The following is a 13,471-nucleotide window of genomic DNA, read 5'->3' as shown; positions in this document are numbered from 1 at the left end:
ATAATGTTATTTTTCCTGATTACCGCAATGAAAGAAGACCAGGCTCTTAAGAAGTAAGAATGGTTTTGCTAGAAAATTCTGAGCTGGTATGGATGAAGCCCACGCAAGAATATCCAATAATGCAGGTCTGAGGTACAGCAGTTTGTAGCCCCGTGTCCTGGGTTAAAGCCCTCAAAGCTCATCTGGTATGGAACCTGGTCTGGATCACCCAGCTGAAGAACCAAGCAGCACTCAGAGATCTTGGAAGGCAGGAGGTTTATTTTACACAGGCGGGCTCAGAGATCACTCTCCAGAGGTCTGAGCACTGAGCATAAGCAGAGGGAACAATTTATAGTCTGTTACTTCCACATCCCGCATTAGCAGTAAGCACGGCAAGAAGGGTGGAAAGAAGAACGCAGAAGGGGCGCCTTTGGTTGGGGACTGGAATTTCCCTATCAGTCCTGTCAGCCATCTTATAACAGATTTTTCTCTATCACATCCACTGATGCAAGTCCAGCAACATGCAAAATTACTACTGTCTCTCATGGCACCAGGTAATGTTAGTCTCCATCATATACAGGCTTGCGGAGGAGCTTATCTGAAGTCAACTTCCAAGTTAAGATACCTTGGAAGACCTTCTAATGGTGTCAATCTTTTTGCATCTTTTTAAGAATGGTGTCTGCTCCACTCGGGAGAATGACTTTCAGACTGGAAGGAGGCACAAGAGTCGTTAAGGCAGAGTTGAAGTTTACCAGTGAATAGAGGGTTGTGAGGGCGAAGTTTGCTACTTTAAGTAAGGACAAGTCTCCAGATGAATGCTATATTGGAGATTGCAGATTGTTTCTTCTTTCGTGGTAATCTTTGAGATTCCTGGCAAACTAAAATCTTCCCGAAGATTAGAAATAACTAAAATGCCCCACATTCAGAAACAGGCAGAGAAAGATGAATTACATATAGGCAAGTATTTATACCATATGTGTATACAGATATGGATATGTGTTATGTCTATACATATATATGCATATATACACATATGCACTAAAGACCCTCAATAGCAAAACCTTAGAACAAATTATCAACTAGAGCCATAGGACCAGGGAGGTAAAGTTGTATCCCCAGCACTCATCTTGAGACACCAGAAATTAAGTTATGGCAAACTAACCCCAAACACTTTTTTTCTTTTAATGTATATTTTTGAGAGAGAGAGTGAGAGAGACAGAGCGTGAGTCGGGGAGGGGCAGAGAGAGAGGGAGACACAGAATCTAAAGCAGGCTCCAGGCTCTGAGCTGTCAGCACAGAGCCCTGTGAGGGGCTCGAACTTGTGAACAGTGAGATCGTGACCTGAGCCGAAGTCTGACACTCAGCAGACTGAGCCACCCAGGCACCCCCTGCCAAGCACTTCTTGATAGAGCTTTTATAACTTTATAATACGATAAGACCAACAGAACAACAGAGGCATCGTATTTTCATTTCAGCAAGGCTTGTGGGCATACTACATGTGGGCTTTAGGAAATCATCATTGATCAGCAGAATGCAATAGTGAAACCGGATGTCTTGCAAAGTGCTGAACCTCCCATCATTGACCGTAACCAAACAGATGCTACATGAGGACCAGGGAAATCTCTTGGCCCTCTTGCAAAGTACAGTTACATACTTGGAATGCATAAGGGAAGCTATTTGACTCAGTTATCAAAATGTCGGATGCATTCAACAATCATGGATTTGCTAAGTGAACAAATACCACAGTTAAGAAGTTAGGTTTCCGCCATTTCTAATGTTCAGGTCTCAACTCCTAAATGGCTTGGATTTAAGCCATTTATCAAAAATATCAATATCAAAAATATTAAAAGCAAAACAATGGAAATAATAAAAAGATCAGTGGTTGCTTGGGGAAGCGACAGGGGAAGGTGAATAGGCAGAACACACAAGATTTTTGGACAGTGAAATTATATGCTATTAGGACAGTATGCTATTATAGATACAAGTCATTGTACATTTGTCCAAACCTATAGAATGTACAACACCAAGAGTGAACCCTAATGTAAATTATGGACTTTGGGTGATTATGATGTGTCATTGTAAGCTCATCCTTGTTAAAAAAAAAAAAAAAAATGTACCTTTCTGGTGAGGGATGTTGATAATGGGGGAGGTTATGCGCATTGGTGAGCAGTAGGTGTGTGGAAAATCTTTCTTTCAAATTTATTGTAAGCCTAATACTGATCTAAAAAATAAAATCTTTTATAAAATATTCAGCATTTTTTATGCAAATAAAAAATTACTTGGGGCGCCTCGGTAGCTCAGTCGGTTAAGCGTCCGACTTTGGCTCAGGTCATGATCTCATGGTTTGTGAATTCGAGCCCCACATCTGTGCTGACAGCTCAGAGCCTGGAGCCTGCTTTCTCAAGGCAGTGTCTCCCTCTTTCTCTACCCCTGCCCCACTCATGCTCTGTCTTTCTCTCTCTCTCTCTCTCAAAAGTAAATAAACATTAAAAAAAATTTTTTTAATGAGTAGTTCCAAAAGGATAGAAGCCACCCCGCTCGGATTCTGATATGCTTTCACTCTTCTCTCTGTCTTCTACACCAGCTGCAGACCCCAGGACGTATATGAGTATTTAGTCATTCTGATTCATTACGCAGGGAATAAATTGATGAATGGATACACAACTTGCATGTAAAGACTTTAGGAAAAGAGTTCTCCCGGTATTTTGGAATCAAAATAAGACTATCGAGATATATATATATATATATATATATATATATATGCTATATATACATATATAACACATACATATGCTATATATACATATATAACATAACATCTACACACACATATGCATAAATGATAGCTGACATTTACTAAATATGTACTATCTTAGTCTATTCAAGCTATGATAGCAAAATACTATAGACTGGGTGGCTCATAAACAGCGAATTTCTCCCAGCTCTAGAGGCTGGAAGTCTGAGATCAGGATGCTGGCGTGGTTGGGTCTGGTGAGAGCTCTCATTCAGGCTGCAGACTGCTGACTTCTCATTGTCTCCTCACAATGTGAAAAGAGAGCAAGAGAGCTCTCCAGAGACCTTTTAGAAAGGCACTAATCCCATTCATGCGGGCTCTACCTCATGACCTCATGAGTGGGGACCTTCCCAAAGTCCCCACTTCTTAATACCATCACATTGGGAGTCAGGATCTCAGCATCAGAGTTTGAGGGGACATAAACATTCAGTCTGTAACGTCTACCATGCTCTAGATGCTGTTCTCAGGGCTTTAGATGCATTTTCTCTTTTATCTTTCGAACGCACAACACAACTCTATGAGGGGAGTATTATTACCTCCATTTCAGAAGAAGGGAAACTGAGGCACAAAGGAGTTGTAGCTTGCTCTAATCATACAGCTGTTACATAGTAAAGCCTGGATTTGTATCCAGACACGGAAACTCTGGAACCAGAGTTGTCACTATTTCATCCCCCCAGGGGATGCTTGGCAATACTTGGATGTCGCTTTGGTTGTCACAACCGAGGAATGATACTGGCATCTAGAGGACAGACAGATAGAGGCCAGAGATAAATACAATTCACAGAAAAGCTGCCCAGAAAAAAAGAATTGCCCAGCCTAAAAATGTCAGTAACGGCAAGGTGGGGAACCCTGGTCTAGAACCTACATTTTAGCATTTCCCTGTACTTCTCTACCATAGAATTAGGGTGAAATCATGGAAATAATGAATATGACATCTGACTTTCCTCATGATTCATTCTTACCTGCATTTAATCTCACACCTCTTTTAATATTGATTTTAATATATAACAACAGTATATTACATTGTATATCAGAATCATCTTGTCATCCTCTGTGAAATTAAAATAAAAATGCCTGGCCTCACTTTCAGAAATTCTTACTGAATTAATCTGCAGTGAGTCTCTTGGGAATCAGATATATTTTCTTAAGGTCTCCAAGTGATTTTAACGTGCAGCTAAGTTTTGAGACATTTGTAAAAGCAGAGAGCGGAGGTTTTTAAAGTACAAACTACTTTCTACTCTCCACTGAGGTAATATCAGAGTCACGGCCCAGAGGAACTGAGTGCTTATTTTGTGCTTAGGACTGTGCTGAGTACTTCACAGGAATTAGCTCACTTTAAACTCTTCAACACTTCCATCAGGTAGGTGTTCTAATGGCCATCTTACAAATGATAGAACTGAGGTGTCAGGAGATTAAAGAACTTGTCCAAACCACACGACCAGAATGTGACAGAGCTGTGAATTAACTCCAGCTCTTCCTGATTGAAAAACCCATGCTGTAAACCAGTGGCTCTGTGCTTCAGAACCACCTGGAGGGTTGTGAAAGTACCTGGACACCCCTGTCGCGCCCCCCCCCCCAAGAGTTTCTGATTCCGTAGGTCTGGAGTGGGTCCAAGAATTCGCATTTCTAACAAATTCCCAGGTGCTGCTACTGACCCTGCTGGTCTGGGGACCTGTACTTTGAGAACCCCGACGCCAAAGAGGAAGTGTTTCCTATGAAATCAAGCTATTTCATTCTCTTTTTGTAATGTTTATTTGTTTACTTCTGGGAGAGAGAGAAAGTGCGTGCATGCGCGTGGGGGAGGGGCAGAGAGAGAGGGAGGCAAAGAATCCCAATCCAACAGCACAGAACCGGACACGGGGCTCAATACTACAAACCATGAGATCATGACCTGAGCCAAAACCAAGAGTCAGACGCTCAACCGACTGAGCCACCCAGGCGCCCCAAGCCATTTCTCTGTTATGACATTTCTTTTGTTTAAGAAACTTCTTCTCGCATGTTCCTCCCTGAATTTGGGGAATTGTTGTTTGTTTGTTTTTTAAGAGCTTTTCTGTCCCTCTAGCTTAATGACTTGTGATACCGAGACAGTCGAAGTACCACGCTGGTGTGAGAAGTATATAAGAGCCTCTGCCTACAGCAGAGTGGGGTCGAGGGAGAGTCATCCAAGAGGAGAGGTCAACTAATGATAATACTTCTAACCAGAGAAAAAGCAATCCACCAACAGGACAGAGGAAAGACCTAAGCCAGTGGGACAACAGTTCAAAGAGGCAATTAGATGATTCACAAAGGGGAGGAAGGAGAGTCATAGATTAAGGGAAAAGAGGAAATCAAGAGAGGTTATTTTTTCCAACCTTGTTCCTACACTAAGAACCAATTACAAATTAAGATTAAATAAAGAACACAAAGAGGCAAAATTTTTTTTTTCTTAACCTTCTCTTATTTCCACTAAGGAGCAGCAAGCCAGTAAGCCCCAAAGATCCAATAGCCAGAAAAGTGAAACTTGAGGTAAAGGAAATGGTGGGAGCAGAGAAGCAGTGAGACTTGTGTATGATCCCCCAGTGATGCAGTCAATCAGTAGTCATATACTCACCCACTGATGGGCTCCATACATTTATTGAATCCCTACGCTAGACACTGGGAAACACAGAGAGTGCTTATCCCTAAGGAGCTTATAGTCAAGGTTAAACGTAAGCATCTGAGAAGGATTAATGAAGAATACCAGGACCAATGAGTGGTAGATACATAGGGTCCCAGGGTAATCATGGTGGTTGGAGTGGTCAGTGATCTTGTAGGTAGGTGTTGTGATCTTATTTTAGAGATATGCAAACGGAAGCACAGAAAACGTTAAGTAACCTACCCAAGAATTTAAAACCAGATGTCCTAATTCAAAGTCCAAGGTTTTCCCAAAACTTATCTAATCATTGCCAATACATGAGTGCTTACTACAATAGCTCCCCAAGGCTCCTCAGAAGATTCTGGCTCAGTGGCTGGTGGGCGTCAGGAATCGGTACATGTGACATGCGTCTGTGGTGATTCTGAGAATCATTCCAGGGGTCTTTAGACCTGGCTGCCCATTAGAATCACTTTGGAATTGTTCAAAAACTCCAGATGGCCACACGAAACAAATCAATGGAAGAAGGTAAGAGAGAAATCCCTGGACATCAATATTTTTAAATTCTCCAGATTATTCCAATGGGCATCCGAAGCTGAGAACCACTGGGCTCAGCTCCACTATGCTGACAATAATACCGAGTGGGTTTGCACAGCCTCCTCTGACCACCTCACCATTCCTTGCCTTACTTCCCTTTGAAAAGCAGTTTCGGGGCACCTGAGTGGCTCAGTTGGCTAAGCGTCTGACTCTTGATTTTGGGTCAGGTTATGATCTTATGGTTTGTGAGACAGCGCCCCACATCGGGGTCTACACGGACAGTGTAGAACCTGCTTGGGATTCTCTCTCTCCCCCTCTCTCCCTCTGCCCCTCCCTGGCTCTCTCTCTCAAATAAATAAACTTTAAAAAAAAAAAAAAAAAGGAAAGCAGTTTCTAGTGCAGGCCAGGAAAAAACAGAGATGTTTAAGAGAAGAGAGGAATAGTAGGGAAGATCAAGAAACCATTTGTGACAAATGATTAGTGAAAAGAAAATAAGAACTGTCCCAGATGGTAGGAAAGAAAAAGGTGAAGAGAAAGGTTTGAGATTCATCACTCAATCAATCTGGTAACTCTAAGCAAAGGTTAAATAACACTGCTGCTCAGGAGCATTTTGCTCTCACATAAAGATCATGCTCTTTTCTATGGAAGTTAACGCAATTTTTACATAGTAATGTATTTATCCTTCCTGGTGACAAGGGTTGAGGGTCAAGAAATTTCTGTCTAGGTGACTTTGTCATTCTTATTTTACAAGTGGGAGCACTGGGGCATGCTGGGAGAATGAAGTCACTTTAGACCTCAGGGTTGAGGTTGGTGACCCACCTAGTGTTAAGTCCTCAGACCGGGTTCCCAGGCTCTGTTGCCACAGACATGCGGTAAGGCATGCGTGTTTTCTTTCTAATATGCTCTTCTAAAATCTCGTGCTGTATTCATTGCTCCATAGACAACTATGATCCAGCATTTAGAAGAACAGGACCACGGTAATACCTTCACACCATCCTTCATCCCTGGACCTCAACAGAGGGTCTAGAATCATTGGAGCAAAGTAATTCTGAAGGAAAATTGCATTATACTTTTATAGTCACAGAGACGACCCTTGTTTACATGGCACATGCCTATTGGATCTGTTTCCAAAGGGATGAGAACAAAGAAGAATTTAAGCGCAGAATAAATATATATAAATAATATATTTCCATACAATTCCGGGGGGCAGCTGGATAATGTTTTTAAACTGCTGACTGTGATTTAGCAAATGCTGCATTCTTTTGTGAATAAGTGCTATCAAAAGAAAAAGCCAATATCCTCCCTCCTGCCTTCCTTGCCTGGGCAGCCCTTCACCCTTACTTAATGAAATGGAACAGTTGATGCCTTTAACTCCCTCTTTCATTTAATCTCATTAATGCAGTCTGTTGGGATTCTAGTTGTGGAGTAACACTGGGGCAGCCGTCAGACCTCCAGGGAAAAGTGCAATATTTCTCAGTTAGACTTTTAATTGCTAACGTCAAAATGTGTGAGAACGAGCTCAAAACTAAAGCTGACGCCACTGGTGAGTTTTCCGTTTTCTTCTCTCTTCTGACGCTTAGCTGTATGAACTATCCTTCAGGTAAAACAGTAAGCGTTTGTAAGCTCTCAGCAAAATAATTTGAGGTCTAGGTGTGGGAACAATAAAATATTTTCTGACTTGCAAATGTATATAATAAATAAGCCACTCAGGCTTTATTTTACACTGGAGAACATATTTATAAGTATCATCATACCCTGTAGTGAATTACCAAATGCATGAGTTTTGAGAATGAATTCAGATAGTCACCAGCCACCTTACACGAGCTTGAGGTTAACTCTATGAACATCCTTGTCACAATTTTGTAGCTCTGATTTTAGTCATTGGCATTATCATTATTATGATCATTTCACTTTTCTGACTTGTTAAATATTCAGTTCATAAATATATTATACCACACAGTTCCTCCTATGTAAAAGATCTAGTTTCAAAAAAGAAAGAAACAAAGAAAGAAACAAAGAAACAAAGAAAGAAAGAAAGAAAGAAAGAAAAAAGAAAAGAAAAGAAAAGAAAAGAAAAGAAAAGAAAAGAAAAGAAAAGAAAAGAAAAGAAAAAATCTATTTGGTTGAATGATTATTAACAATCAGGTGAATCCTATTTGAGTTTTTCTGCTAAATTTTTTACAAATTAGTACCTAGTTCCCTAAACACACATTATCTCATAACATAGAAAGGTTTTGAGCCTTTGTTCTAAAAATATTTCAGGGCAATATGACGTATGATTTTTTGCCATTTTTTGGCTAGTACTAAATAGCAATGAACAACAGTTGAAAATATTAAAATGTAAATTAACATAATTGTTAGGTTCAAATAATACAAAACTAACGATTATTCAAAAAAAGTTACTAATCAAACTAAAACTCCCCCAAATGTTTATAAACTCGGAATTACATCTTTGCACAATGCTTCGAGCCTCCCGTTGCTTGTAATTTTAGACAAGATTGGATATTATTTCCATGCAATTATTCGCTGATTTCACAATGTATGTATTTGACGACTGTATCAGTGAAATAAGCCATTAACAGCAGATTGCAGTTGTGACATCAATGGAGTCTTTAAACAACTATTTATCCTCACTACTGACAGATTTACTCAGGTTATTGTTGCTATTGTTGTTTAGAAATTAATAACACTGGACGTATTAACGTCTATGCACTTAATCCTCTTTGGGTCTGAATTACAATTAGCAGAGGCTGACAGGTAAACATAAATGTTCCTTTCTCTCCTGATTTGGTGGGGTGGAAGGAAAAACAGGAATTTTCCCTCTGTTATAAAATTACAGAAAACAGGTTTTGATTTTAAGAGCATGTGCACACACACACAACTCATTTTTTTTAAACGAATTATATGAGCCAATGTGTGTTTACGTATTGCAAAGAGAAACAAATATTTTACTTTCCTTTTAAATTTTAGTGCAATCAAAAGGAATATCCTAAATTGAAAACTCAGCTCTTGTAAAGTCACTGTCGTAGAATACTTAGTACTGTGCTTAGCAGTTTCTGATTTTCACTAGTCTTTTTCCTCCGTTATTTCCCCCCAAAATAAGTATCTCCGAAGTAACTCAAACCTCTAAAGAAATGACAAAAAAAAAAAAAAAACACTTTACTTTTTCCTACCAATTCAGTCCACGGGTAGCCTCAAAGGGCCTTTGGTAGAAACTAATGTATAGGAAACACAGCCACAAACATCTCCATGCAAATGTTACCATACACTGTCAAACAATGATTATGCATTTTCGGCTTGTAGCAAAAAAAAAGAAACTTGGTAAAGTGTGTTTTGAAAATGACGGTATTTGTTCTTACTACTTGGTTACCGTTGGTCCTACAATTCTTTCCCCAGCTTACATAAACACTGAGTAAAGCTGGGACGGATTACGTGCAGCATGCTGGATCTGATGAGCTCAAAAATAAGATAGCTTGGGTCCTATAATGTTTAGGATTATGCTGGTAATCTCTTTAGGGAAAGTGTGCAATATCAGCAGAACAGACACTTTGGTCTTCGAGGGAGCTGTGCACTCATAATTCTCCATTTGTTGAGTGGCTAAGCCTTTGCCTACATTGATACGGGACCTTTGTGATATTTCACACAGGGTGAAATTACAAGACAGAGCATTGAGGGTGACATCCTGAGTTATCATTTGACCCCTGAAATAATTTCTGGTGCTGCTTGAAGGTGAGAACACCTTCCTTTAAAATCTACGTGCCTCATTTTTCGAAAAAGGCCATTTATGTAAGGATGAACTAAACCTATACATGCCTTTGCTAGAACATGAAATGATATAATAATGTAATTCTCAATGCAGAAACCTGCCATATGTTTTGCTCCTGTAGCATTATCTGCTTTAAAAATAAAATCAGGGGCGCCTGGGTAGCTCAGTCGGTTAAGCATCTGACTCTTGGTTTGGGCTCAGGTCGTGATCTCACAGTTCGTGGGTTCGAGCCCTGCATTGGACCCTGCACTGACAGTGTGGAACCTGCTCAGGATTCTCTCTCTCTCCCTTTCTCTCCCTCTCTCTCTCTCTCTCCCACTCTCTGCCCCTCCCCCACTTGCGTGTGCACTTTCTCTCTCTCTTTCTCAAAATAAATAAATAAACTTTAAAAATAAAATGGAAGCTCTTGCAGATGATCCAAAACATGAGTGCCTAAAATCTGAGGTGTTTTTTTTTATGTATACAAATACTTTTATTTTGTTTTTGGATGTATATATAGCAGTATACATTTGAGTAAGAGGCTGCTCAAGTCTAGTAGGAGAAAGGTTACAAAAGATACATACAAAATAGTCATATCAAAAGCATGAGGATCCTTACATCCTTCTTAAAGAACAAGCACATTCTATACAAATGGAAGGGTCGTGACAAAGAATTTTAAAGTTCAAGAGCCTGTCATGGTAATGAGGTGCCAATAATGGACAAGAGGAGTCTTGCAGGCTTCTCTCTGACCAGTACTCACTGAAGCCTCATTCGTTTTTCCGGGGGGCCTTTCGTGCTCGCTGTCTGTTGGACGTTCTTCGCGGTCTCCTTTTCCTCAGATTTAATAGTCTCTGGTATAGGTTCTGCCTCTTTCTTTGTCTGACCCACTGGGACAGGCTTTTCTCCAGACTTTTGCTACCCAAATTTGGGTGGAAATTTCTGCCTGAGGTCCAGGAGCAAAGCATCCACACGTTGTGTCTGAAAAATAGAGCTTGGTTCTTCTTTCCTTTTGGCTTTAGGTTTGACTTTATCTTGCTCTTCACGATCTTTGAAGTGCCACCAATAACCTGGGAAGGATAGTATCGACAGTGTGACATAGATAAATGTCACATGATTATGTGTCACATGATAAATGTCAATGACAAAAAAGAATGGGCTCTTGAGCGTGCAGAAGGATGTATTCCACTCCAACCATTTGATTTAATGTAAGCCTCTGCATTTTGACCACTTCATTGTTACATGTCCTGTCATAGAAAGGATTACTTCTTTCTGAAATGTAATCCGGGACATATCCACCATTCAAAATGGGGATCCAGGAACAGTCAACCCAAGAGATTCCCAGCAGCTTATCTTGGATATCCACGGCTGCCATAATTCCAAAAGCGCTCGCCTAAAATCTGAGTTCTTATAGTACTGTCACCGATGCCATTATGCGTCGTCCAGAGTGTCCTCTCATAAGTGAAAACTCCCTAATGTCCTTTTGGAGTGTCTCTTCATACAAATTTTTCCCTAAACCACCCCTCTGATGGCAAAGAAAGTCTTTGAAGTAACTGTTCCTTTTCCATTTCATTCTGTCTCTCTCTCTCCTCTGTCTCTCTGACACGTAAAACAGATGTAAATATCTCATCTACGTTCTAAAGCTTGCTTATATAATCATTTTCTGCATCAGTGGCTGAGAGAATATGAAAAAAACAGATATGCTTATAAATATGAAAGGGTGGCAAATAATACCACTGTTTAGTTTTTGGTCATCCAAGCAAATTATAGGACTATTAGGAGCCAGTTAAATAACACTATTACCTTAGGGGGGAAAAGGTTAGTATGGTGCTAACGTTCTGATAATATGTAGACATTGTCTTCATATGGGACAGTAATCCACCCAAATATCTTATGAGAGGATGGCATGCCATTTTTATTTTACAAGGTCTCCCTTTTCCAGAGCAAAGGCATCGATACTGGATTCTGATCACTGCATTTTACAATATAACTTAGTTCTTTTCCCCGTGCTCCTGCCTTGTCTCTTTTTTTTAAACATATTTCAAGAGATTTAGTCTTTCTTTTCCACCAAGCAGAGAGAGACAAGATTTTTCTTGGTTTTGAACTCTCTGAACAGGTGCTGAGAACTTCAGGAATGGTCTCTACTGCTTCTACCAATGAAGAAGATGAGAAGTAGTATTGTGTGCTTTCCATCCCGAACTTGAGTCACTTGGGATTTTCTTGGGGTGTGTGTGGTGTGTGTGTGTGTGTGTGTGTGTTTAGTGTTCCTGTTCCAACCTTTGAATTTTCAGATATATAATTTAATGTCTTTATTTTCATATTTATCACCTATGTCCCAGCTGACTGGCCTTTCCAAGTATTCTTGAAAATAAAGTAGTATACATGGGGCACCTGGGTGGCTCAGTCGGTTGGGTGTCCGACTTCAGCTCAGGTCATGATCTCGCGGTTCGTGGGTTCGAGCCCCACGTTAGGCTCTGTGCTGACAGCTCAGAGCCTGGACCCTGTTTCACATTCTGTGTCTCCCTCTCTCTGCCCCTCCCCTGCTCATGCTCTGTCTCTCTGTTTCAAAAATAAATAAAACATTAAGAAAGTAGTATATAAACCACCTCTTAGAGCACAGTGAACAGTAATACTCCATTGAGCCATATAAAATTGCCAATGCTGAGTGTTTCCTTGCATAAAAAAGTGACAGTTTCCTGTAGTTCAGCCTGTTGTCTGTGGTACGTATGGAAAGCATAGTCGTATGATAATTCTGAGAGCATTCTGCCACTGTTTACTGTCATTTAACCCCAGTAACGAGCCCCCCCCCCAAATAAGTTCACATCCCTCATCTGGAATTTTATTCTCATCATTGAATTTTCCTCTTTCAATCTTTAGTCACCAATTTTAGGGGTGCCGTTTTCCTCCATAATTACCACTTGAAGTCCTGCTCGCCGTCTAAGAGGTGGCTCAAAAACCACCTCATCCACAAACCTTCCAGGCTCCCCCCAGTTAAAATCAACATCTCTTCCCCGTGTGCATCTAGCAGTCTCTGCGTCTGCCCTGTATTCAAATTATTTAGACCTGTGTGGGGCTGTCCAATCACTGTATTCATTTTAAAGATGGAAGTTTGAACGTGCATGTGTTTGTGGCCTGAAACAAATAAATATTTGCTGCAACAATTGTTTTAAAGTATCTCTTACTTGTGTTGGTTGGGCTATCTCACATGATCCTCACTACCTCGAAAAAAGAAGTGCTTTTGTGGAATTATTTTAAATAACTAATAGAATGTTGAATGTATTTCTAGATTTACAGAATAATTGAGTACAGTTCCATATATCTACTCACCCCCCCACACACACACACATACAATTGTCCTCTATTATTAATACCTTGCATGAGTGTGATATATTTGTTACAAATGAGGAGCCAATCCTGATACATTATTAACTACAGTCGGTACTTTAAGGTTCACTCTCTGTGTTGTGTCTTTCTATGGGTCTCAGCAAATAGATAGACATGTGTCCATCTTCATATCATACAGAACAATTTCACACCCCCAACAATTCTCTCTGCCTCACCTACTTATGGTCCTCTCCATCCCCCAAATGACTTTTGTTTCACTGTCTCTATTTTGTCTTCTCCAAAATGTCATAGACTTGGAATTATATAGTGCATAACCTGTCCAGACTGCCTTCTTCACTTACCAGTATGCGTATGTGGTTCTGCCATGATTTTTCATGGTTTGATAGGTCACCTTTTTTTTTTTGTTTTAAATCACTGAATAATAGTCCTTGTCTGCATGCCCCCAGTTGGTTTATCCACTCAC

General features: G+C 40.2%; 1 protein-coding gene and 1 pseudogene across 3 annotated transcripts in view; one reads left to right on the top strand and one right to left on the bottom strand.

The window, feature by feature from the left end:
- RORB (RAR related orphan receptor B) overlaps nucleotides 1-13,471 on the top strand; it is a 390,566-nt gene that overhangs the window by 302,574 nt on the left and 74,521 nt on the right. The window contains exon 1 of one of the 3 annotated variants that reach the window (XM_058695685.1): nucleotides 7,325-7,464. The exons of the other annotated variants lie outside the window; for them this stretch is intronic. Within the exon in view, the coding sequence (XP_058551668.1) occupies nucleotides 7,425-7,464 (40 nt within the window). The 5' untranslated portion in view covers nucleotides 7,325-7,424. Of the gene's footprint in view, nucleotides 1-7,324; nucleotides 7,465-13,471 lie in introns of those variants that run through there. 3 annotated transcript variants of the gene reach the window in all.
- LOC131492062 (mediator of RNA polymerase II transcription subunit 6-like) lies at nucleotides 10,150-12,056 on the bottom strand (annotated as a pseudogene).

Source organism: Neofelis nebulosa, chromosome 12 (genome assembly GCF_028018385.1).
Source record: "Neofelis nebulosa isolate mNeoNeb1 chromosome 12, mNeoNeb1.pri, whole genome shotgun sequence".
Taxonomy (NCBI): Eukaryota; Metazoa; Chordata; class Mammalia; order Carnivora; family Felidae; genus Neofelis; species Neofelis nebulosa.
The sequence above is the reverse complement of the archived record's forward strand: the minus strand, read 5'-3'. Positions and strand labels throughout refer to the sequence as shown.